The sequence below is a fragment of the Rhopilema esculentum genome, chromosome 21, assembly GCF_057945365.1.
Source record: "Rhopilema esculentum isolate cy_ngs chromosome 21, ASM5794536v1, whole genome shotgun sequence".
Classification (NCBI taxonomy): Eukaryota; Metazoa; Cnidaria; class Scyphozoa; order Rhizostomeae; family Rhizostomatidae; genus Rhopilema; species Rhopilema esculentum.
In genome coordinates, this window is record NC_142835.1 from 7,172,498 (window position 1) to 7,194,601 (window position 22,104).

The following is a 22,104-nucleotide window of genomic DNA, read 5'->3' on the forward strand; positions in this document are numbered from 1 at the left end:
CCTTTCGATCGATATGTGGAAATCCCTAAAAGATGCCCTTCCTCAGTCAGCCAACCATTCTGTTTCTGTTATCATATCCGGAAAGAAAGTCCTTTCTAAACCAGTTCAAGTTGCTAAGTGTTTAACAAACATTTTACAACTATAGGCCAGAAAATCGCAAGAGGAATTTAGCAAAATAAAACTAATGAGAGTTTCCAACTGGATCTCGTAACAAGCAATTTCGTGAAAATCCAACTGCAAAACTTAAAAACAAACAAAGCAATTGGCTTAGACAAAATCAGCGCAAGGTTATTGAAAGATTCTGCTGACATTATTGCACCATCGAAGGTAAATTTCCCAATAAATAGAAATCGGCAAAAGTTGTAGCTTAATTCAAGAGTGGCGATAAGAGTAACTGTGACAATTACAGACCCATTTCAATCTTACCTACAATAAGCAAGATAATCGAGCGAGCAGTTCATAAGCAGTTTTACGAATTCTTGCAAGTAAACAATCTTCTCTACAAAGATCAGTTCGGATTTAGAAACAAAATTCTACAAGCTCTGCTCTTTTACAATTTACGAACAACCTCCTTGAAAGCATGGACATGTATCTGGTGTTGTGTACTTAGATTTGAAAAAAGCCTTCGACACAGTGGATCATCCTTTGTTGCTTTTGAAGTTGACAGAGTATGGTGTTTCTCCAGCTTGTCTGAAATGGTTTCGCTGACCGCATCAAACGTCGGTTGGGGACGCTCTCTCATCGAAAAGAACGTAATGATTGGAGTACCTCAAGGATCAGTTTTAGGGCTTTTACTTTTTCTTGTTGTTATCAACGACTTGCCGTAATCAGTAAAACACTTGAACACAATCTTGTTTGCAGATTGCACAGTAATCTATTACTCAGGGAAAAACTGTAATGAAATCCGGAATAAGATTAATGAGGATTTGGCTCTAGTGAAAAATGACTAAATGACCATCGACTGACGTTAAACATCACAAAATCAAAGTTTGTTGTGGTTGGAGGAAAGCAGCACTTACAGCGTTTCAAAGATATGACATTGAAAACCAAAGAGGACGAACTAAGTCGAGAAACATGTTATAAATATCTTGGTATAATAATCAATGAAAATATGACATGGGGGGATCACATTGCTTCATTGCAGCCTCGTGAATAGCACCCTCGAGTGACTGAGGCCTTCCTCTGTAAATATTTGTATTATTATATAAGTGGTTCCTTTCTAAAAATGCTTTGCAAGACTTTCCTGGCGGCTTTTTTTCATAACGGAGCTTTGTTGTTTTCTAATTTGAAGCAGTATAAACACCCAGTCTCTAAGTAAACGCAAACAGAACGTTGCTTCCCTTTATTGGGTTAAATGATCGTGTCTTTAAGGTCTTTTCTTCTGCATCTATTCCTGCAATAAGAGCCCAATAAAAACGACTGTTTTTCCTTCGTTTTAAAGACTACCAAGCTAGAAAACCAGCAAAATTATAGAAATATCAGAAATATTCCGTTTTTTTCTTTTATACGATGCTTGGAAAGTAATTTTACACTAACTTTCAATAATTTTCTAAAATGAGACCTTAGCACCCTGTGATTCTGTCACGCATGTGCCGTACAGTCTTCCTCTTAATTCGATATCTCGACGCTCTATTTGAGAATACGGGACCTTATTTAACACAATTACTTAACCAAGGAGGTGTCTTTGGGTCCGAAGAAATTATTTGTTTTAGGCAAAAGACCTGTGTCACCTTTCTTCCTAACCAAGTCAGAAACGCGGGAAGTGTTTTAGCCGCGGGAAGTGATTTGAAGAAAGAATTTTAGTTACCACTCTACCCTTGTTCACTGCCATGTTTGCTGTGGTTTCTGAAGCGCTAATCAGAAGTTGGTGACGCCACTAACTGGTCATTGATCTAGCTAGCGGGGTGTAGGGAGGCGTAACACACCCCCCCAAATACTTCATGAATTCGTCGGTAAATCTTCGGTTTGTCTACAAAACCCTTAGTTTGTCCGTAAAGTCATCTATCAGTAAGTGAAATAGCACCTAAATTCTTCTCCATCTATGTCTTCGTCGGTAAATTTTTCTATTGATGACCCTCCACCCCTTTAGTCTGGAAGGTCAAGCGATGCCACTGATCTAGCCTTTAGTTTTTCAAGAAAAAGAGTTTGAAAAGGTTTTGCAGCATTTAGGCAGTTAAACTATATGAATGCTATCTTTCTCAGCCTGACATTGATATAGAAAGACCAGAAAAAGGTCTGAAAACCGAAAGCAGTTACGAATAACTACCACCAAGATGAAATAATAGATACCTATTATTTTATCTTGTTACCACTACAGAAGAATAAACAATGAAAAAGGACGCATGAGTATTACAAAGAAGACCGTATTAGATAGGAAGGTACTTAAATAATTAAAATATTTTTACGCGTAATCAAAAAGTCAACATACCAACGTTTTGTGCATTCATTTCTATGTTTCCATTTAGGTAAAAAAACCTTTGTTTAAATTTATTTTTTGTAGATATGCCCTGTAAATATTTCGAATCCTAGTTCGTAAAATTAGTCCATTCTATCGAATGCTTGTTCTATCTGCGCAACGTTCATTGGTTTCTTTCAAGCTAACTGTGGTATTCAATGTTGGCCCTAGCATCGCATCCGTCACCAAGAAGTTGGCACTTTAAAATAACGCAGCAAAAGCATAGGCCTTCAATCAGCCTAAGAACAAGTCAACAATATAATAAAGAAGCAATATGTAGTATTGTTTATTAGCCAATTTTAGTTTTGCGTTGGTTGTTGCTCTACCATTTACCACGTTAGACTTCGCTTCAGAGCCGATGAACCATACGGCAGCGCAGCCTCAGTTGCCGCTGTACATTATTGAACTATTCGTTGTCTGCAAATTGATAAATCAGCTTCTTCCTTGGTTTTCGGAGCAAACCACGCCCGACGTAACCTCGTAACGTGCGCGCAAGGTGCTCGTATTTCATGTTTGGCTTTCGTTTGGTCACGCCCCATAAGTGTGCCAAAGCTTCTGTGTTAGTTATTTTAAAAGTTCCTGTTGCCTTGTCAGTCCACTGTAGACACTGATATTTTTCTTCATTTTCGATACTCATTTTGAGAAATCTTAAAAGTTTTGGAAGCTTTTTAGCTCTAGTATACTGCTTCTCCCTTCTGGAATTTTTGTTACTTTCCACAATTCTCGCCTTTACCTTTTTTCTGCGTGCTTTTTCTTCTGGACATTTCTTAGTCTTTTCGTGACAGCTTTCTGATGTGTTCTTTTCCTTTGTATGGTACGCACCTCTGTCGTAAACTGTAGCTTGGGGCATTTCTTTCTTGCGAGCTAATCTATTATTCAGTGATACATATTTTGTCTTATCTGTTGAATCTCCCTTGAGATTTACGATCTTGTCAGCATCCTCGCTTCTCTTGTTGCCAAAAATGTTACTTTCTGGACCAGTGTAACTACGTCCCGCAATTCGCCTAAATTTTACTTTCAGCTCATCAGCATCTAAAGTAACGCTCCTTTCCCTGCCATAAATAACACCATTTTGGCCATTAACATCCGGTTGGCTAGAAAGATCGGGCATCCCCCCAGAATGAAACTGAGGAAACCGTTCATTGCCAAGAAACGGTAGCTGACAATTAGGTAAGAACGAGGAAATCGGCCATATCTGATGTGTCGCGGAAACTCTATTGCAAACAAACGCACTCTTCTGTACATCGTCTGGATCGTTGTTGTTGTTGTTGTTGTTGAAATCTGTTTTGATATTCCTGTTGTTGTCATTGCTGTTGCTGTTGTTTCTAGTGGCAACGTTAGTGATAATGCTGCCTTGACCACCGTTGGCATTACCTTGGCTGTTGAAAATATCTGCAGTTCGGGACAGTGCTGTGCTCTTCTGAAGATTTGTGTCTGATTCGAATCTATTTGTTGCTAAAGGGGCAAATTTGAACTGTTCTTTCATGTCTGGCGACGTGCATGATTGTGTTAGCTCATTCAGAATCTCATCATAGAGGTCATCTTGTAAGTCAGGAGAAAGTGAGCTTGAAGAATCGCTTGAAATTGATGTTTGTGACGAGTATTTTCGTCCCTGATTGACGCGATCGTTGTTAAACCAGTGAATTTTGCTGGTTTTCGACAAATCAGCCTTGACATCTTGCACCATAGCCTGACAAAGAAATAGTTAGATATAAATGAGGAAACATTTCTTCAATGTCGACAAAGACATCTCTACCTAAAAACAAGTTAAACGAGAAATGTGTGCAGGGGTGTAGTAGAGAAACAACGCATAAACCACATAAACGAAGATGTACGGGAAAGAATTTTTGGGAAAATGCAAGAAAAATGCTTTGGAGTATCCCTTTAGGTTGGTTGTTGATACATACGATCAGGGCCTCCGACAAAGGGGGGGGCAGGGGGGCCATGGCCCCCTCACTTTTTTGCAAAACAAGATAGAGCTTTTTAAAAACTTTTGTTCTGATTGTTGTATTTTCTCTTAGCCCTTCCACTTTCCAACCTGCATCGGAGCCCATGACGATGACTGCAAAGTTGAGCCATTGAGTATTATATGCTTATTATCAAGATCTCTTTCCGTCGAGTAATACCGCAATTTCGAGTTTTCCCATCTGATGGGTGGAGCGTAGATTTAGTTGTATTTAAAAGCAACCTGTCCCCTATTAAGAGCAGTTGTTTAACAAAACAAGCTGTAATTACTACAGGGATTCTGCAACCTCTACTTACATGAGAAATATTTTTGCCCGATTTTAAATAAAAAAGTTGCAGCTGAATTAAAGACGTTTGTAAGCAGTTGTTGCAGCGTTGTATTTGTTGCAAATTAAAGAAAGCGATGATGGAAAGCATCATAAGCATGTTAATTCCAATCTATTAAAATTGATTTCTTTGGGTTACAAGCAGTGACATAGTTAGTGCTAATGGATTATTGGACACTGAGGAACTTGTTGGTGTGGAAATTGATGACAAAAATGTAAATACAGGAAGGAATGTATGAAATGTTATTTTGGCAGTAACATTCTGAATGCATGGTGCATATGTCATTGATTAGATTTTGTGTTGGAATATATGCACGAAATGTCTGAAGTATCATACTAGATAGTGAGGTCGATAAGCTGAAAAATCGTGCAAATTGTGATAAAAGCATGAAACTTGGCGAAAATACACAATTTGATATCCTTAACAAGATAGGATATAGACCCCTTCTGAAAAATGCCCCTTTGTGCTTTTTTTAGACTAGGGTACTTGTGCCCAGTCCACGGAACATGTTATTGTGTTAAATTCCTTCCTGTTAGCTTTACAACCAAGAAACTTTGCAAACCTACATAATTTGATATACCGAAAAAGTTAAATGTAATCTCTTAACCTGGAAATACCCCCTTGTGCTATTTTTAGACAAGGGGCACTTGTGCCCAGTCCTCGGAGGATGTAAATGTGGTTAGTATCTTTCTAGTAGTTATATAGCCACAAAACCTAGTAAAACTATATTATTTAAGATGATAAAAAAGATTAAAGTGGTTTCATACCTCAGAAATACCAATAGTGCTATTTATAGACCAGGGTACTTGTGCCCAGTCCACGGAACACGTTAACATGGCAACTTTCATAGAGTTGGCTAAATTTTCATGAAACTTGGTAAACCTACACAGAATGATATGCTGAAAGAATTAACTTGATCCCCAAACCTTGAAATACCCTTGTACTATTTTTGGACCAGGGTACTCGTGCCCAGTCCACGGAACACGTTGACATGGCAACTTTCATGCAAGAAAACGACTGCAAGAACTATTCAGAAATGTAGTTTTAAGGCCTATACAAAGGGCGTGGTCGCAATACCCTTCTGCTCCTTTCGTCCAAATGTGTCCTCGACTTTCGGTTTGCCCCAGAGCCGCCGGTGAAAATATTGGAAAATATTGTTTGTCATGTTGAATTCATCTAATGTTTATGATACGCGAAGAAATGTGGATAAGTGGATAGCTATTAAACCTTAAATCGTTTTGCAATAATTGCCGTTTCGTTAGCAAACTTTTTGAAGGGATGAAATATCATGTGCATTAATAGAGTTCTTAAGGGTAAAATCACAAAAAAACTATTTTTATAATTTTTGAATTTTGAACATGCAAATGTATCAGTAAAATGTGTCAAAAACCGGGTGCGATAAAAAATGATAATTAATAAAAGATTTGAAGTTTTCTTAAGGATCACTGTTTTTTGGCTCTGTTCATAAGGTTATGAACAGAGACCAGAGTACAGAGGTTTGATGGGGTAAGAGCCTTTGCTCATCTGATCATAACTCTGTCAATTCGTAACACCTTTAACTGACTTTGCAAATTTAGAGGTATTGTGCAATGCTCTTTCAGGTTATGGGATCCAAATTCAAAAACTCTTAATGAAGTATATCTGTAAAGTCATCACTTAAGTAATCTTTTGGAACACATATTATAGGCCAAAAATGTATAATTAACACTATGTAGAAATTTTTCCTACAGTAAAACGTTCTAACTACTTTTAACCGAAACTGTTAAGAAAAAGCATCTTCAGAGAATAGGGAAACCGATTGACTTTGACTACTGTATGATTAGACAAGGTGACAAGAGAGCGAAATAAATAATCGTGACTCTTTAGTATACTTATCAGGATACATATACAGGCCATAGCCTTTTTTAAGGAATATCTACTGGGCGCTAAAGTTGGCGCATTGCATAATCAGGGCAAGGCCTTGTTGTGGAGGGGGGGGGGGTGATGTAGACTACGAATTTACCTGATTAAACCTCTGCAATTCATGTTGTCAATCTGGCTATTATTTTCTTTAAGACCTCTTGTGACCGTAAACTTTCTGAAGAAAATTTCCTGTAAAAGTAGTTTAGAGTTTGTGCTTCAAACAGTTCAATTCTGCGATAAAATTGTGTTGTTGAAGACAAACAGCAGTCACCTAAATAAAAAAGAAAATTTTCGATTTGATAAGTTGCCTTTTCCATGCTTATGATCAGGGCTGCAATGAGGTTTTGGAAGTCCTGGGGTAAAAGCGAAGGTGAGGCCTACTGCGAGCGAAGGGAGCAGAAATTCTTTGCAACCATGACCTTAAGATTAGCTTAAATTTTATAATATTTCTTGCAATCGTTTTAAATATTTTACTTTTTTAGGCAAACTTTTGCTACGCTTGATTAATTCAATTCTTAAAATGGAATTCAATACTTGTTAGGCTTCCTAGACCTGGGGGAAATTTGCCCCCTTGTACCCCCCTCTCGGTGGCTTTTCTTATAAAAGCCATTAATAAGATAACGTTTGGGAAATATTGTCATTTTTGCATTTATGAGTGAACATTAAAATTAACCTCTTTCCATTAAAATTCTTGCATTAACCTCTTGCATTAACTAAGTGTATCCATGGTTGGAAATTTCCTTTGAGAAAAATTGTTTATTGTGATTTACTTGTGACCAATTTCCACATGGTTACGGGGGAAATAACACCCTGTTGTTAATCAGACTCTAGGGCATGTAATTCGTCACATCTATTTACATGACAATAACAGACTTTCTAACCCTATAGATCAGTATATCGGAACAAGCACCAGGAGCGGATCCAGAGCAAACTTGAAGGAGGGGCAGTTGGTAGTGGGGGCGCTGAAAAATTTTCAAAAATTGACGACGAGAGAACGCTGTATACAACAATTTCAGATCCATTTTCGGAATAAACAAGGTAACTTTGAAGTAATCCTTGAAGCAAATTAACCTATTGATCTCAGAAACTTTTTCACCTGATTCCCATTCTTCAAAAGGGGCGCACGGTTTTTTAAAAAATGGGCGCCATACTTGCTTCAACTCGTCAAGAAAGGGGCAACTGCCCCTAGTTGCCCCCCCCCTTAAATCCGCCACTGAAAAGCACAGGATTGAGCTATACTACCAGAGCGGTAAAATGGTTGCCGCCAAAATAAAGGAAAATTTTCGAATTTTGATGCCTCCAGTTCGCTGGAAAATGTACTCATTCAAGTAATTTTTACTTACACTCTTTTTTTATATAAGAACAATTTTTTAATAACACGAGTTCAAAATTGGTCAAAAGTTAAGAACAAATTAAAAACAAGCTGAAGCTGAGCTACTGTAAAATGCGATTTAAACAACATTTTATCTCAAAAATGAGAATGTTTAGCCATGTGTGGGTGGTTTTTTGCTGAGTATTCAAACTTGTCGGCAAATGAAGGTTGTCTCACTCATTTTGTTGGCAAATGAGGCCAGAAAATCTCCCTTGAACGAAAAAGCTAGCAATTGCACTGCTTACACCTTATTGATTAATTAAGAACAATCCAGCCTCAGCTTTTCGAAAAAATAAAGAACAGTCAGCTTGAACTTAAATTTATTTGTCCTTATAGAAGAGAATGCATCCAGCCTTGCCTTTGAATTTGGTTTTCATCGATTTTCTCGAAGCTCTTGCCCCTAACGAGGTCACTTTTAAAACTGTCTCACTGGATGTTGTAAAGACTTATGTATCTTTTTGGATTCTCAGGGCAGAGATGATGAAAACACCATGATGACGTTTTATATTCATATGCAATATCTATATAAGGCCTAATTATGACTAACAGGTTGATGAGTTACTCCTTACCACTCCACTGGCCTACGCCAGGGAGTGGCTGTCTCTAATATATGTCCTTTCTACTGGAGATCCTTCTCGTAACTGACTACAATTCTTGCTGCAGTACCCAAGACCGTCGAGAGGGGGGTACCCAGGGTAGTTACCAGGGGGCCCGGGGCCTTGAGGGGCCCGTAGAAAATAAGGTATGTATTTTTGGCTATGAGTTTTCGATTAGCAGCATTGGCAGGGCGGGCCCATGACCCGATTGATATTCGAAATTTAATCTTTCCACATGGGATCAACAAGCTGGTCTATGATGAGGGCCTTTTCTTGTTATGGTTTATAATTAAAACATTGACGATACGATCATAATATACCTCTCCGGAAGCCGAAAAATTCGATTGCACTTACATATATCTACTTTTAGGTCAAATGTTTTAGTTATTCCTTGTGTGGACTTCCTATAAACGTAAAAGTAAATTCCATTCATGGCGTACACCAGAGAAAAAGCACGTGCGAAAAACCAAGACAAATCCAAACGCTATAAAAGTCTTTATCAAAATCACTAAGCGGGATCACGATCCAACCAACCCCTGCGATGTCATCTTACAGGCACAAGTCTGGTGCTCAGAAAAGGCAGGAAAAAAAGATACGAGAAAAAGAAGCAAAGAAGGCCTCTCGCACATTGTTTGAGGTAGGTGCTTACAAAAGAGACAAGGAAGGCGATTCAACTTTAAATAAAACTAGCGAAAGCTCTGTTTAAAATATTATAGCCATTTAACCATGAGGACTTGGGTCCGCATTTTATATTCACACTGTTTGTAGTTAGAACCGCAGGGTATCATGTTTCAAGTTGAGTTGTTATGTTGAGTTTTGGTGAAGTCGCAAAGGGAGAATTCATCGCTAAAGTTTCGCTATTTTATACGAGTGAACTCGCAAGGTTGGGGTATTTCCAACAACTGGCACCTCCGACGGGACCCACACGGGGTCGTGGAATAATTTGGTGGAAATTTTAGCGGGAAAATGTCTGAGAACGGCGACTCAGGAACGACGACGCGGGACGAAATGGCCGCACTCGAAGAATTGAATGACGAGAGAGAAGTATTTAAAGAAGCCTTAGAGGACGCATTTTATCGGTTAAATGAATTAAATGGTACCGAAAATGTCGATCAGGAGCTCTCAAAGGAAGTTAAAGAACTTCAAATCGTGATAGAACCAAGTTTAACCGAGATTAAAGACCTCGACGTTAAGATACAAGCAGAAATGCGAAAGTTGAAGTTAAGATCGTGTTTGGTGGAAGAAATAAAACGAAGCAGGGTATACGCTGCCAAAGTACAAGTGGCTTTGAACAAAGCCGCAGAAACTGAAAAGAAACAATTTGAAAGGGGAATTGTAACCGGAATCGGGGGTTCAACGAGAGCCCAAAGGGAAGACCCCAGAACAAGACAGGGAGATATGTCACCGGGCTTTCTATTTTCAAATTTCCCACAAGTGGAGCTTTCAAGTGAAGGCGCAAGGGCAAGTAATTTGGAGAATTTTGGAGAAAAGGCCGACATTGGTGCGCAAAGATGGGGGGAGCAGCCAGGAGCGTATGGGCAACAAGACATCCTAGGACAGTACAGCGCCTTCGGACAGTTTGGAACGAATACTGGACAACCAGGACCTATTGGACAGTCAGCAAGCAGAATGCAACCTCAAACAAGATTCAACCCTCTCCCAGGAAATATGCGGGAACATGAGAATGCAGTTAATTTTGGAGTCCAAAATATGGTGAAACTGCCGAGATTGGAGCTTAAACGCTTTAATGGGGACCCAATGAAGTGGTTAGAGTTCTGGGAGAATTTCGAAAGAAATGTCCATGACAATCCAGGCTACTCGGATGTACACAAAATGTCATACTTGAAGGCATGTTTAGATGGGCCAGCGAGCACGACGATCGCCAATTTGTCAATAATTGGGGACAATTACAAACCAGCAATAGCAATCCTCAAAGAAAAATATGGACAGACAGGATTGTTGAAGGAAGCCCATATGGCAGCTTTAAAGGCGACACAAGGAGTTTCAAATGCAAGAGATGTGAACAAATTGAGAAAATTTTATGATGATGTAGACTCACACTACAAGGCGCTGTCGGTATTAGGAGTTCCAGGAGAGCACTACTCGGTAGCTGTTGTCCCAGAGTTGATGGGTAAAGTACCAAGAGATGTAGCAATCAACATACGTCGATCAAAGGATGTTAATCATGAGTGGATGATAGGAGAGTTTCTTGATAAGTTGTGGCAAGAATTGGTGATAAGAAGTGCGAGTGAGTCACAAGACCAACCAGTAATCGAAAGGAGAAGAGAGGGCAGAGTACTTTCAGTCAACAGTACCTCTTGTGTTTACTGTCTTGGAGAACATCAAAGTAGAGAGTGCAGCCAAGTCAAGGATCCTGATAAAAGAAAGGACATTTTGCGTAAATACAACAGATGTTTTCAGTGTCTTAGGAAAGGACATCCTCAAAGACAGTGCAGAGATAAAAGGCAGTGTGACAAGTGCAAGAAAACAGGGCACCACACATCTATATGCAGAGGAGAAACAACCCCAAATTTGCATGTTGCCACTAAAGGAGCTATTGCGTATCAGACGGTGCAGGCAAAGATTAACATACCAGGGTATGACTCAGTTCCATGTCGCATGCTGCTAGACACAGGTAGTGACAAAACGTATTTGGTGCAGAAGATTGCTGACAAATTGAAAGGTAAACCTATTCGACATGAAACAAAGGTTCTTGATACTATTCATGGAAGCAGAAGCCACAGGTGTGCTGTTTATAATTTAGAGATCAGGAATATGGAAGGAGAAGTTCAGCTCATTACAGAGGCCGCAACGCTAAGCAAACTGACAACTGTGAGGAACGTCAGACCTGAAATTGTACAGCAAAGATTTAAGCACTTGAAAGACATCAAATTCTCAGATGTGTCGGAGCACGACGAATTGGAAATTCACGTCATAATTGGTCTTGAAGATTTGGGTAGAGTAAAGACAGGACGTTATATACGGGGGGAGGAAGATCAGCCTATTGCCGAGGAAACCAAATTAGGATGGACTTTGTTAGGACCAACTTATCAAGGAACAAAAACTGATGATCAAGAAAGTAAATTGTTGTTTTGTATGGAGAACAGGCCAGAGATAGCTACAGAAGTAGACAGGCTATGGGACTTAGAGACTGTCAGGATCCGAGAAGGTGATCCAGTGCACGTGGAGTTCAAAGATACAGTCAAGTTCAACGGTAGACGTTATGTAGTAAATTTACCTTGGAAGTCAGCAACAGCCAAAGCCTCATTACCAGACAACAAGAAGCTATGTGAAAAGCGGCTTCGTTCTCAGCTGAAAAGATTATCTAGAGTCCTGGAGCAGTTAGAAGCTTATGATGGCATCATACAAGAGCAGATAAAGGCGGGAATTGTGGAAAAGGCTCCCAAGAAAGAAACAGGGGTAACAGCCACCCACTACATACCCCATCATGCTGTCATTCGACAAGAAGCAGAGTCAACAAAAGTGAGAATCGTGTTTGACGCGTCAGCAAAGGAGAGGAAAGGTAGCTATTCGCTAAATGAGTGTCTTCACAAGGGACCACCATTGATGCCTATGCTGTTTGACATTGTGCTTCGGTACAGAATGTACCCCGTTGCTCTGGTGGGTGATGTACAAAAAGCCTTTCACCAGATTGAAGTAGCAGTTGAAGACAGAGATTGCCTAAGGTTTTTGTGGGTTGAAGATCCAAAGAATGCAATTTCAGAGCTTTCTGAGTTGAGGTTCACTCGGGTTATCTTTGGAGCGGGTCCGAGTCCATTCTTGCTAAATGCGACGATGCAAAGGCACATTGGAGGCTATGAGGAGACAGATCCAGAGTTTGTCAGGTTGGTGGTTAAAAGTTTAATTGTGGATGATTTTGTTGGTGGCAGTAGAAACTCGACAGAAGTTATCACATTGAAAAAGAAACTCACCGATGTAATGCAAGAAGGTGGCTTCACTCTTCACAAGTGGAAGTCAAATATTGAGGAAGTGTGCAGCTCGCCAACGGTGGACAGTGAAGGCGATGAAGACGAAACATTTGCGAAGCAGAAACTTAATCTGGATGAGAGCCGAAGTAAAGTCCTTGGGATAAAGTGGAATCCAAGGAGTGATATAATGGCAGTGGAATTGTCACAGGTTGCAGAGGAAGCAGAAAGGGATCTACGCATGACCAAAAGGGAGTTGCTGAGCCGCTTGTCCAGAATCTATGACCCATTAGGAGTTGCGGGTCCGATCACCATTGTTGGTAGAAAGATCTTTCAAGATGCTTGCAAAGAAGGTATAACTTGGGACAGTTTGGTCAGTGAAGATCTGCATGGTAGATGGAAGACATTTGAAAGGAGTTTGAAGCAAAGGTCAGAGATAGAGTTCCCAAGATGTGTTGCATTGTCAGAGAAGCCAAAGGAGATGTCATTGCACACCTTCGCAGATGCAAGTCAAACAGCCTACTGCGCGGCCGTGTATTTGGTTGTGACGTTGCCGCAAGGAAAGTTCAGTAACCTGCTGACTGCTAAAACCAGGCTGCCTCCATTGAAGAAGGAAATGACAATTCCACGTTTGGAGTTGACAGCAGCACGGATTGCGGCAAGGTTGGCAGCGACAGTAAAACAAGCACTGGCAGGATTTGAGTTAAAACGGGTCTGCATGTGGTCGGATAGTTGCACCGTTCTCCATTGGCTGCAAAGACGAGGTCAGTATCGCCAATTTGTTGAACACAGAGTCAAGGAAATCGAACATCTGTCAAATGGTGCAACATGGCAGTATTGTCCAACAAGCGAAAATCCGGCGGATCTTGGCACAAGGGGCAAAACACCGCTACAATTACAAGGAAGTGACCTGTGGTGGCAGGGACCATCGTGGCTGATTTCTGATCAGTGGCCAGAACAGCCCATCTTGTCAAGGGAAAAGGAAATCGAAGATGAAGAAATAAATCCAGTGTTACAGATGGCCACGACGATAAAAGAAAGGGGACTTTCAAGTTTGATAAGGTTGAAAGATTATAGCTCAAAGAGAAGATTACTTGGTGTAACTGCGTGGATTTTGCGTTTTATGAAGAACTGCAGGGCAAGCAAGGGAGATAGGCTCCAACTGAAATACGTTACAACGGACGAAGTAAAGGAAGCGGAAGAAAGGTGGGTGAAAGTAGTACAATCCGAAATTGAGGAGAGTGCAAATTACAAGCAGTTGGTGCAACAGCTGAACGTTGTAAAGATAGACGGAGTAATGAGATGCAAGGGAAGATTGCAGTTTTCTGGATTGTCGTTTGAAGTACAGAATCCAGCGTTGTTACCAAGAGGACACCATTATACCAATTTGGTAGTGAAAGAAGCACACGAACTTGTACTTCACGGATTGGTGAGTATGACGTTAGCCGAGGTCAGACAAAGATATTGGATTCCAAAGGGCAGGCAAGTAGTGAAGAAAGTGCTGAAAGAGTGCAAGCAATGCGCAAAGAGAAGTTCCAAGCTGCTAAAGGGAACAGTCACAGCTCCGTTACCGGAACTTCGGGTTAAACCAGCACGTCCATTTGAGGTAACTGGATGTGATTTTGCAGGTCCAATTCACTTGAAAGGCAATGAGAAGGCATACATCGCTCTTTTCACATGCGCGGTAACACGAGCTGTTCATTTGGAGCTTACAAAGGACATGACAGCTACTGAGTTTAGGGTGGTTCTGCAAAGATTTGTTAGTCGCAGAGAAGCACCTAGCACAGTCATTAGCGACAATGCAAAGACGTTTAAAAGCACAGGAAAACAGTTGAAGAAGATATGCGACAACGAAAATTGGCAAGGATATTTAACGACGAAGAGAATAGACTGGATATTCAACGTTTCCAAGGCACCGTGGCAAGGAGGATTCTTCGAAAGACTGGTCGGAATCTCGAAAACGACCTTGTACAAAGTCTTGGGACGTTCGAAGCTGAGTTTCAGAGAGGTTGAGACAATGCTCATACAGGTAGAAGGCTTGATGAACAACCGACCGCTGACCTACCAGACGGATGAGCTTGAAAGTGAACCTCTGACGCCTAATCACATGATTTTCGGATATGCTTTGCCAACCATCGCCAACGATGCAAACGATGCCAATGAAGAAATGAGTGACGATGAGGAGTCTTCTGCAAGGGTAAATAAGCGACTTAAGTACGTGTCGACAATAAAGGCTCATTTGTGGAAGAGATGGACTCGCGAGTACTTACAGGGACTGAAAGAGTACCAAAGACAAGCTGGCCGAAAATCGAGAGTGCCGGAAATCGGAGAAATCGTGCTTATCGTTGACAGCACCATCCAAAGAAGACATTGGCGAATGGCGAAGATAGTCGATCATATAAAGAGCAGAGATGGAATGATAAGAGCTGTTAAACTGCACGTTTTGAGCCAAGGAAAGTTGATAGAATTGGAAAGACCATTGCAAGGTATTGCGTCGTTAGAAATAAAAGCACCGGTTGCTGAGAGGAAATCTACACCAGATGGGGAAGACGTAGAAGAGAGGACCAAGAAAAGACCAAGAAGACTAGCTACGTTTGCCGGAGAAGAAACGAGAGAACTACAAACTCGGGTTTTGAATCAAGAAGATTAACTTCTTGATTGGGGGGAGTGTTTAAAATATTATAGCCATTTAACCATGAGGACTTGGGTCCGCATTTTATATTCACACTGTTTGTAGTTAGAACCGCAGGGTATCATGTTTCAAGTTGAGTTGTTATGTTGAGTTTTGGTGAAGTCGCAAAAGGAGAATTCATCGCTAAAGTTTCGCTATTTTATACGAGTGAACTCGCAAGGTTGGGGTATTTCCAACAGCTCTGTTCAAAGCACTGCTGAAGAAGAAGAAGACACAAACGGCTTGGCTGCTTCGGTAGACCGTGACACCACAGAAAGTATAGAGAAAGCACTGCTGATCCGTCATAAAATCAAGAAACTGTTCATAGTGGATTATCTAGTTTTGATGTCGGCACATTGACCGGATTTCCAACGATAAAGGAGTTAGAAAAGGTTGTTAGAACTGGTCATTTGCCTCATCCTCTAGAGTTTCCCAAAGATTGCGACGGCCACAAATTTCCAACAACGGTCCTAAATGTGAAGCAGCAAAATGGTGAGGTAGTAAGAAGCTGGCTTGTTTTCAGTCCTACAAAGGCTGCACTCCATTGTTTGCCATGCAGGTTGTTTGGGCACACTATTAATAATGGTAGCTTGCTTGTTATCGCAGTGGTATAATGGTACATTAACTACATTACAATTCTGTCATATTCGGGTTTTTGGAAGTAAAGACAAATATCACCTTCTGATTTTTAGGAGAAAAAGATAAAGAAACCTCTCTAAATATCCCTGGGTCTGTGTTAAAATTAAAGGTTCCCGAAAGAAGTTTAAGAGTCCCAACAGCTGGATATGTTTGAAACGAAACTGAATCTGTAGATAACTTTGTGATGCAGTTGTAGATTTTGTAAAACATTTATAACACATTCAGGCTTTTTTGATAACTATTTTATCTAATAATGTATAACGTGGCTAGGCTACATCTCCTTGCTAACTTTGAACAAATTATCTGTTATCACTATATTTATATAATTCTTCCTGTAATGCATGTTTGTTTAACTGCTTCCTGCGAATCAATATGAAACTAATTGTCCCCTCAATGATTGGCTAATATGAACAATAGGTCTTCCCGCTTTAACGGAATACGGATTACGATGCTTGCTTTGGCTGGCCTAGCTGCGGTAGTGGACGACATTTGAAACTGCGAGCAAAAAGCTATCGGGAATGGCAAGAAGATTTAATTAATGGAATTGAATGATGATTATGAAAGTATTTCCTTTCGCTATTTGAAATATTTGTCGCAGAAACCAAACAGGGCGCCATATTTTTCTAGCCACAGCTTTACTACAACGGGAACACAGCCATTTGATTCGAAAGCCCTGGAATAAAAGGAGTTTCTGATTGCTTTAAATCGTTTAGTTATCGATCAAGCTCAACGGTGCGCGAATTTCACTCCCTTGAAAATAAAGCTGAACACAATAGTGGACAGGCTGCCTTTAATAGAGTCGAACGTGAATACATACCCCGTGCACGCTGCTTATGAGCCGCTTGACAATTCTTTCTCTGATTTCTTGCCCTATGGGGAAAACACATTCATGAATAGATATTAGATTCTCAGTAAACAGTCTATAAAAAATTGAAAAAATTAAAACCATGTTTTTCACTAAAAGTAAAGGCGTTTCAGAAATCACAATTTCTGAGAATGATGTCTTATTAGTGATCCACAGTCAGTTGCTGAGATTCTGAATACCCATTTTGTTAGCATTGGTCAAACTACAAATTCAGTCCATTAATGCCTGACTGAGAATTCAACAATAACTGAAATCACAGGATACTTTAAAGAGCATTCAAGCATAAAAACAATCAACAACTTCCAAACAAATAACTCAACCTTAAGCTTTAAACCGATCACCAAAGAAAGCCTAAGACAAATAATCGTGAAGCTAAATCACAAAAAAGCACACGGGTACGACATGATAAATGCAAAATTCCTAAAGATCTCAGTTGATATCATCCTACAACCCCTCTTGAACACCATAAATAAATGCATTATTCAAGGAACTTTTTCAAACTTTTTAAAAAAGGCTATAGTTTCACCTGTCTATAAGAAAAAAGATTCTTTCAATAATGAAAATTATCGACCAATAAGTCTACTAACGACACTTTTAAAGGTATTTGAAAAAGCAATAGAGCTTCAACTTTCTCCATTTCTTAAAGAAAAATTTTCGAAATTCCTATGCGCATATAGAAAACAGTTTTCTTCCCAGCACGCTCTCTTTAGACTTATTGAAGACTGGAAAATAGAACTGGAAAGGAACAAACATAAAGGTGCTGTCCTTATGGATTTGTCAAAAGCCTTCGACTGTCTACCAATAAACCTACTTTTAGTAAAACTACATGCCTATGGTGTAGATAGAAATTCTCTTTTACTTATACAAAACTACCTGTCTAATAGAAAGCAAAGGGTCAAAGTGAAAGGCCATTACAGCTCCTGGGGTAAACTTGGACAAGGATTGCCACAGGGTTCAATACTTGGACCTCTACTTTTCAATATTTTCCTAAATGATATTTTTACAGCCTTACTGAAGGGTCTTTATGTAATTTTGCTGATGAAAACACGATATCTGTCATTGCAACAAATACTGATGAACTATTGCAACTTGTAAAAATTAACACCAAAAAATGTCTTGATTGGTTTAAATCTAATGAAATGATTGCAAATCCCTCTAAATTTCAAGCTATCACAATCGGCAGCAAAGATAAATGCATCAATAAGTTTGAAATTGACCAAAAATTTGCATTGAATATAGAGAACAACGTTACTTTGCTTGGTGTTCAGATTGATGAAAATTTGTTTGACGCTCATATCGATAAGATCTGTAAAAAAGCAGCTAAACAGTTAAATTTTTTAAAAAGGCTGGCAAGATTTATGGGTGACAGAGAAAAAAAGATAATTATGAATTCATTTATACTATGTCACTTCAATTATTGTCCATTGATATGGATGCTATGTGGTAAAGGAAGTCAGGATAAGCTAGAGAAAATTAACGAGAGGGCATAAAGACTAGCCTATTCGGGCTATTCATCTTCTTACAAAGATTTACTTGCTAACTCAAAAGAAACTACCATACATGTCCAATCAGTTAGAATTTTAGCGCTCGAAGTTTATAAAACACTTAACAACCTTAATCCTGCTTTCGTGAAAGACTATTTTGTACCCCAAACAACAGGTCATAACCTTCGACTCAAAAACCCCCTTGACATTCCAAAAGCCAGAACTACCAATAATGGTATCAGATCATTAAATTTTCAAGGGCCTAAAATCTGGAATTCACTCCCGGGATCAATAAAGACAGCACAAAATACTAGACAATTTAAGAATTTGATCAAAATTTGGGTCCTTTAAAACAAGTGCGCATGCTCATTTTGCAGTAAATGAACTGTCTTATGAATCCTTGAAATTGCTTCATGTTAGTCTTAATTAGTGTATATTCACTATTGTAGAAACTAACATTAAATAATCTACAATACAATACAATACAATACAATACAATACAATACAATACAATACAATACAATACAATACAATACAATACAATACAATACAATCCAATACAATACAATACAATACAATCTCATCTAACTACTTTTTCACTTCTCAAGGACTCTACTCATATCGCTGGCAAAAGAATGCCCGAAGGTACTACGACTGCATCAGCCTAGATGTTGGAAAAAATAAATATCTTATGTAAAAGTAAATAGTTCAGGCTAACTGTTCTTTATTTTTTCGAAAATCTTAAGCTCGATTGATCTTATTCTGTTCTTAAATTAATAGGGTTTAAGCAGTGCGATTGCTGGCTTTTTCACTCTAGAAAGGTGTTCAGACCTCGCTTGCCAACAAAGTGAGTGAGACAACCTTCATTTTCCGCCAATCGAAAAAGCATCCATACGTGGCTAAAATAAAAACCCTCGTTTTTGAGATGAAACGTTGTTCAAAATTGTATTTTACAGCAGCTTAGCCTGCATTTGTTCTTAGTTTGTTTTTTAACTTTTGAACAATTCTGAGGCTCGTGTTCTTATAAATGTGTTCGTGACCGGGGGACATACTTCTAAAGTGTGACGAAGTGTACAAAAGAACCAACCTGAACTTGTGTAGTGAAGAGATCAAGAAAAGGTGGGCGTACCCCGGCCACAACATCAGACACGAGGGCCCGGCGAAAAAGGCGATGCAGAAGTAAAGACATGGCGAGCAGGAAGAAACCTCGTGGCAGGCCAGTGAAGAGCCTGGCATCGATCGCGAAGGAAGAAATGGCGAGCAGAGGAGCGACTGCAGATGATGCTGAAAATAGAGCAACCTGGCGAGAAATTGCAGAAACCAGCTACAGGGCCCACGCCACCGATTCTAAAGTGGGGTTACCTATTTAATACTTAGAAGGGGGATTTTGTACCTATAGTTAGCAAGAAAAGTGGGGGGGGGGGGGGTGGGCCACGGCAACATAGCAACAATCGTCAATATCGATTTTTTATCTAATCCGGGATTATTTTAAAATTGGCGATCGTTGCAAATTGCTAGCATGGACAGGTTGCGAATGACTAACACGCTAAACTTTTAGAATAACTTTACCATTCGAATTTCGCTTAACCGTTATGTTCAGCGTCCTATATCTTAATCTTGCTATCTTGCATTGGCTTTCACGCTTACCATTACCTTTAAACAAGAGGAGGATATTTTCACCGAGAGGAAGCCGTTTCTGCGTTCCAAACCCCTGTCAATGCAGTTTTCTGCGTTCAATAACCTCGTCTACGCGGTTTTCTGCGGTTTACTCCAAATTTCCACACTTAAAACACGTGTCGCCACACCCATATATCAGTGCATATATTGTGAATTCTAATTTCCGTATTTCCTCTAAAAAACGCTGCGGCGTTTATTACAAACTCCAAATTTTGGATGCGGCGTTCAATAGAGGGCGGCATTCATCAGAGGGCGGCGCTCAATACAAAATGAAAAGTTTGTCAAATTATTAATGATAAGAAAAATGCGATGAAAAAAGATAAAAAGTATGTGAAGTCAAGTCAAGGAATGTCAATATCCTTGTCTCCGTCAGAGTCGTCCTATATGACGTTACAACTCTAATGGCTTTCGATTAGTAAACGTATAAACTATTCGTTACTTCTTGTTTGGTGTGTTTTCTAATGAACGCCGCTTTTCAAGATGCGGCGTTCAATAGAGAGCGGCGTTTATCAGAGGGCGGCGTTCATTAGAGGAAATACGGTATGTGCAAGAGGCTAGGTATATTACTCCAGCTAGAAATCATCACAACCAAGCTTATAAAATTGCCCCAAAGTAGTTTCATATACATTAGCATGTGGTATTTGATTACCTTTTAAGCATAATAAATTTCGTAGTTTCTTATTAAAGGCCAAACTCGAGGTTTGCTCTAATCAAAATGATTTTCTAATCAGTCTTTTGGTATTTGTACCAATGCAGGGAAATTGGCTGTGCTTACACGGCCAATCAATAACTGTATGCTATGACCAAACGACAGCGATAACTGTATGCTATGACCAAACGCTTTGCTGAAAAATTCAACTTGTCTCCAGTAAAAAAGGCCAACACCACATCCCCTTCCCGACAAAAATATGTTTATTGTAGAGTAAAATATCATAGCTTACTGAAAGGAATCAATTTGGTCCTTGATTTTGCATAAAACAACATTTTTGTCGGGGGGGGGGGAGGGGGGGGAGGGGGGATGCAGTAAAGAATGTGTAAAAGTTTCGCGTATCTGGACTTTTGGCAAGCATTTTATTGGCGTTCTGCAACAGTTGCTCTGGGACAATTAAGGGGACAGTTGAAATGAAGTTTCAAGCCGAGTTTAGTTTCTGCATGGTTACACGATGGTGTGTTTGCAAAGACAGCTTCTTAGTAAATGCAAATTTTGGAGATCACAGATTAAAAACACACCCTTCTCTATATTAAAAGTTGTAATTGATTTCTTACTTCCCTTGTTCATGTGCATTCAAAAACTTGCCAGAGCATGTGTCGTGAAACCGAACATAAAATCCAGCTAATTCAAAAGATAGAGGACAGCACTGAAAACCCTGGGGGAGGGGGGAGGTGGTAACCTGAACCAAAGAATGATGGGGGCGTGCCGAACAAAAAATAGCAAAATTATCCAATTTTAGGGATTGGGAGAAAAAATACCCAGGTTTAAGCTTTATGAAATCAACTGTAGGTAGCATGGAAGAGACAGAAAAAACAGCGAACTACAACTCACATATTACGTTACGCTTAAGACAGGAAAGATTTTGTGTAAACACAAAATTAAGGTTTGTCGACCCATTTCTATGGGAATCAATGCATTTTGGAGACCTATATTTAGGGAATTTGAAGACTTCCAGCTCACCCATATGGGCGGCACAGACCCGTTCAGCTCCACATATAAGTAACCCCACCCCCAGCCCCATACCCGGGGCTAAAAATAGGTGAGAGTGAAAGAGTCGAGGAACCAGACCATAAATATAGCTTTTTAAACAAATGAGTAAAGCAGTTAAATTCGGTTTAGAAGAACTAATGTGGAATTTTACTTACCTTTTAAAGCAATTATGGACATTGTGACACTGAGTGGAAAGCTCTACTTTCTTAGGATAGTTTAATATACTGCAAAAGCAAATTTGTCTTTGCTGAAAAGTCTGCAAGCACATTTATCCAAAAGAGGGCAGAGTCATCTTCCACATCTCTCCAAGGCGTGCTGTACATAAACAGCTTAAGTCTGGGCTTGTTCTTTGTCTGTTTTTGTGATTGTGATTGAATGCTAGATGATGCATTGAAAAATACAATCTTTTCAATATGAGAACAGTGGTAAATTATGAGAACAGTGGTAAACACAGCTCGGAGGACAATGAAGATAGCGTATCGGAAATGTTTAATGCGGAATCGAAACTGCTGCAAGGCTTATA

General features: G+C 39.7%; 2 protein-coding genes across 5 annotated transcripts in view; one reads left to right on the forward strand and one right to left on the reverse strand.

Moving 5' to 3' along the window:
* Window positions 1-20,780, forward strand: part of LOC135684358 (uncharacterized) — a 35,899-nt gene extending 15,119 nt beyond the window's left edge. For both annotated transcript variants that reach the window (XM_089114829.1, XM_089114830.1), the window contains one exon: window positions 7,538-20,780. In XM_089114829.1, coding sequence (XP_088970955.1) covers window positions 9,584-15,193 — 5,610 coding nt within the window. In that variant the 5' untranslated portion in view covers window positions 7,538-9,583 and the 3' untranslated portion in view covers window positions 15,194-20,780. The remainder of the gene's footprint in view (window positions 1-7,537) is intronic.
* On the reverse strand, window positions 810-21,937 carry LOC135684353 (uncharacterized). Of its 3 annotated transcripts, XM_089114831.1 has the most exons (4): window positions 21,737-21,937; window positions 17,971-18,024; window positions 16,671-16,723; window positions 811-4,145 (listed from the first exon to the last, which is right to left on the reverse strand). In XM_089114831.1, the coding sequence occupies exons 1-4, from the start codon at window positions 21,756-21,758 to the stop codon at window positions 2,862-2,864; spliced, it is 1,413 nt and encodes a 470-aa protein (XP_088970957.1). In that variant the 5' UTR covers window positions 21,759-21,937; the 3' UTR covers window positions 811-2,861. The 3 variants fall into 3 exon arrangements, with proteins under 3 accessions (XP_088970958.1, XP_088970957.1, XP_065055959.2); XM_065199887.2 differs by lacking the exon at window positions 17,971-18,024; XM_089114832.1 differs by lacking the exons at window positions 16,671-16,723; window positions 17,971-18,024; window positions 21,737-21,937 and adding an exon at window positions 6,750-6,890 and having other exon boundaries at window positions 810-4,145.
* Window positions 21,938-22,104: the final 167 nt, after the last annotated feature.